The sequence below is a fragment of the Cotesia glomerata genome, linkage group LG5 (assembly GCF_020080835.1).
Source record: "Cotesia glomerata isolate CgM1 linkage group LG5, MPM_Cglom_v2.3, whole genome shotgun sequence".
In the NCBI taxonomy this organism is placed as follows: domain Eukaryota; kingdom Metazoa; phylum Arthropoda; class Insecta; order Hymenoptera; family Braconidae; genus Cotesia; species Cotesia glomerata.
In genome coordinates, this window is record NC_058162.1 from 24,536,145 (window position 1) to 24,540,906 (window position 4,762).

At 31.9% G+C, this 4,762-nt stretch overlaps 1 protein-coding gene across 1 annotated transcript; it reads left to right on the plus strand.

Moving 5' to 3' along the window:
• The first annotated feature begins 2,521 nt into the window (after positions 1-2,521).
• On the plus strand, positions 2,522-3,478 carry LOC123266157 (speckle-type POZ protein-like). Its single transcript, XM_044730186.1, has one exon. It carries the CDS (start codon positions 2,522-2,524, stop codon positions 3,476-3,478), a length of 957 nt encoding a protein of 318 aa, XP_044586121.1.
• Positions 3,479-4,762: the final 1,284 nt, after the last annotated feature.

The window sequence follows — 4,762 nt, forward strand, 5'->3', positions numbered from 1 at the left end:
TAGATTTGACATTGATCATGAATTTATTTTCTTAATTTTACATAATTAAATTCTATTTTAATTCTCACACGCACTCACATACCCGAAAAATTTTCTTAATCCTAACAGTACCCTCTGAAGGAGCGTCTATACTGTAGTTTCTATCATAGTTTCTTATTCCTACGATACCCTCATAAGGAGCGTCTATATCATAGTTTCTATCATAGTTGCTTATTCCTGACGGTACCCTCATATGGAGCGTCTATACCGCAGTTTCTACCTAAGTCGCGCTGTCCACAGGACCCTCACGCTCTAAGACTCTAGATTTGACCTTGGGTGGTCGCCCGGACCCCTGCCCAAGGTTCAAACCGTCCTTAGCCCTTTCGCTGTCGCCCGGACCCTCACTACGGGACTAAGGAACCTGAAGTCGACTAGGACAGAGGAGGATACCATGACACTAGTCGACAACCTGCTAATACTAACCTCCTCGACAGCCCGTGAACGAGGAGTATATAATGTAAATTTAATTTTTCACACACACACACACACACACAATATAATAATTTCATCCAAACACACTCTTGACTTTAATTAACAATCATTTTTAAAATTCTTAAATACTTTTTTTCAACATGACTTCCTGGGAATCAATTTTCCCGGTCCCTAACTTGACTTCGATAAATAATTTTATTTCATTTTGGTCGCTTAGTTATTAATATCACAGCAGCGTTTTATTCAACCAAAATTTTAGATTAATTAAAATTTACTCGAATTCAAACTGCCTGAATAATCGGCTTATGTCTATTTTGAATTCCAGTAAGAATTTGAGACTTAGTCGTCAACTTGGCTAAATTTTTCCAAGGCTAAATTTTTATGTTCATTATTTTTGAAACTTATCACACTGGAATTTGACAATGTTATTTATCGAAGTTTTTGAACAATTTTGATCTATAGACAATTTTACGCTTGTAATTTTTTATAAATTAATTTACTGCTTGACAATTGTAATTTTCTAAATTAAAGAATTTTATTTTATTTAAAAATTTTTGATATTTTCCCAAAGTTAATTTTAATGAATAATTTTCATTTTAAATTTTAATTTATTTTTAATTGTTGATTTTATTAATCAATTTTAATCTAACTTGGATAAATCTCTAACTTTAATTCTCTTTAGTTTTATTTTAATTTATAATTTATAATAAATTTAATCGACAGAATTTCGCTCAGATGAATGACGCAATTTAACTCAAATTTGTCGATATTGAACTTTCTGATTTTATAAATTTTAACTTGAACTTATTTGACCAATTTTATAGAAATATTAATTTTAATTTTAACCTCTTTTATTTTTAATTTTGAAATTTTTCGACTTGTCAAATTTTCTATTTATTTAAATTTCATTTTAACTAATTTTAACTTCGACTTATAATTTAGATATTTTATTTGAATTCGGATAATTAATTAATTAATCAAGTAGGGTGATTGGAAGACGGAACCTGGCCTGTGCCTAGAATTTCCGGGAGCGACGCAATAATTTACCGAGGTTAAATTTTCTGTACCTGAGAAATTTTTGGCGATTTCTTTTCTTTTAATTCGGCTTCCGTTGTCGTTTCTGTGGCCTTCGGTCTAGGCAAATTTTGTCCGCCAAATTACACAGCTCTATCAGGTATCTCGGATCTGGTTAATTGCGTCGTAGCTCGGGATTTAGTCAACGGTGAATTAAATCTGTTTTCCAAGATCTCGTGCTGGTGTCTCGGGCTCCGGCTTCACAATGTCGCTTTTCGGTGCGCCAACTTCACTTGCCCCTGGTGTGGAATTATCCCCACCCGCGGAACGCTTATTTTCTAGGCCCCGGAACTTATGTTAATTTTTATTGTTACTGCGCGAGCATCCTAGACCACAGCGCCCAGTGATCCGTCGATAACTAACCGCGGCTAGGGTGAGGACCTTCAACGGATAATGAAGGAGCCCCGTGACAAAAGAAAACCGAAAAAAGTGTTTTTTCGGAATAACTCCAAAATTCCTAGCGCGATCAATTCAAAATTTAAGATTCTTCGTGAGGCTTAAAAAACTGCGTCGAATGCTTCTAATTGCGTAAAAATCGGTTTATTCATTCAAAAGTTATTGCGGTTTAAAAATTCAAGAAATAGTGTCTTATCAAATCTCTATCAGACTTTTGAGCTCGAAGTGCTTTAAAGCATAGAAAAGCAATCTCTTTGAGCTCGGAGAGCTCAAAATAACCCATAAATTGTATTTTTGAGCTCGAAGAACTCAAAAATGTCATTGGTGCAATTTTAAGCGCCTAAGTATGGAATTAGCGGGAAGTTGCAGGGATGGCCTTCAGGGTCAACCGTTTTCCTAATTTTTTTTACAGATTTTTTGAACGATTTTAGAACAAATGTTTTTGACGTCTTTATCTTTACTATACTACCCTGCTCGTACTTCTTTAAGTATATTAAATTAATATTTTATATTATTAATATATTTATTGAAGTAATTAATTACATAATTTTTTTTACAGAAATAAATTCTTCCTATCACAATGAGCATTGAAGAGATTAAAACTACGGGTTATGTAAAATTTGTCTGGCCAGCTAACCTTTTTACTTTGTCCGGAACAATTTATTCTGATGATTTTGAAATTAAAAATCTGGAGAATGTTACTTTCAACATCGGGGTGAAATTTGTACCTGAATCAACCAGGACTCTAACTTTATGGGTTAAAAAATCAAGTTCAGAACCAGCTAGTGCTTTAATCAAGATGATGGTTGGTAATGTGCGATCTCAGATTGATATTGATAATTGGAAGAGATCCTGTTATATTTCAGAATCTACGAATATCTCTGGACAAACACTAACCCGAACTTTACGTGAAAATAGCTATTGTAATCCTCATTATTTCTACGAAATCACCATTGCGTGTGAGATATTTTGGAAAAGTAAAATAAAAAGGACTCTTGACAACAGTCTGTATCATGAAGTGCAAAAATTCTACAAGTCAGTAGAACTCAGTGATGTTACAATCATTGTTGACAAGGTCAAAATTCCAGCGCATAAACTTGTTTTAGCCGCTCACAGCGAAGTATTTGCAAAAATGCTGCAATCTGAAATGAAAGAAGCTAAGGACGGCGAAATAAACATTAAAGGTTTTGATCCAGAAATAATTCTGGAAATGTTGCATTATTGTTACAAGGGAAAGACTAAGGCAAGTAAAGATACTAAAGCAGCGTTGCAGATGCTTGAAGTCGCTGATATTTATCAAATTATCAAACTCAAGGATATTTGTGAGTCTACGTTGATAAACAATATGTCTACTGATAATGTTCTCGACATAATTGACGCAGCTGATGATCATACCGCAATTGACTTACGCAAGAGTGCCATTAATTTGATCGTTCTTCACAGCAAAACAGTAGTGGCTTCAAGTAACTTCAAACAATTGTGTTATAAAAAACCAGACTTGATGTTCGAGCTAACGTGTGCTTTTGGGAACAAATAAAAAAAAGTTATAAAAATGTTCTATTTTTAGTTTTATAAGTTCAAGTTTAAATCATTTCAATAATATGTTTATTATATCACTACAAATCAATACAAAAAAGTTTGGAAAGTCCAAAAGTGCACGCCTAATAACGCTCAATCATTTTTTAAGAAAAAAATTAATTGTGTAATTGATTAAAAAAAAAAAATTATAATTAAGTAATTTCTTAGAGTATTTTTTATTTTTTTTTTAAATATCGGCGCCCTTTTTTCTTGTCATATGCGCACGCAGTCTAAAAAAATCTAGCTTGATCAAGTGGCGCCATAGTTTTCACGTGACAAATAAGAAAAGTTCGTTTGGCTTTGTACGGTTGTATCCGTGAATTTTAATAAAAATTCAATTTAAAAAAAAATACATAAGCTAGGCCACTGATATGAAATACGGACCCAGTTCATCGAATTCTTAAACTAATAAAAAAGGCCCGGTCTTGAAATATCAATTTGTTCGGGAGTAATCGTTGGTACATCCAAAATGGAGTGACATCCGGACGTCCACTTAAAATTTTTTTCAAAACGTTTTTTTTCTCAAAATAGCTACATGAAATGATTTTAGAAACTGAAAGATGGTTTGATTTAAGTGTTTTCTCCGTGTACATCTACTTATATTATTGAATAAGTGTAATATGGTTGTGATAGAGGCATTTAAAGATCACAAAATTGCTTGATCTTGACGAGTCGAGTATAAAGCACAACCTCACGCGCTTCGCGCTATGAGGCGTGCAATAAAAGTAGCAAAATTTTCCATTTCTAGTTTTATAAGTTCAAGTTTAAATCATTTCAAAAATATGTTTATTATATTACTTCAAATTAATATGAACAAAAAAATTTAATTATTTTTTTTTTAGTTCAAATTTAAGTTACACAAAATATGTTCATTATAACACTAAAAATGTACATAAAAATATTTCACAAAACTTTATATCATATTTTATATTATATATTATAAATTAAATTTAATATTAAGTTTTTCGTATTTTTATAAAATTCGTAGAATAAAAACAAACATTTTTCACAATAGTCAAAAATCTTATTAATTATATACTTACAAAACAATCTCAGATAATAATAATTCTCAATGTACATTTTACATTTAAATAGAAATAGTTAATCCAAAAAGCGAACTCAGGAAGAAGCTGAGAATTTTAAAATCCGTATTAACAACTTTCAAAAACCTGGGAGCGGTTAAACATGGTATCATGAGAACTGCAATGGAAAAAACAATCAAAGAATTATCAAATAAACCTTG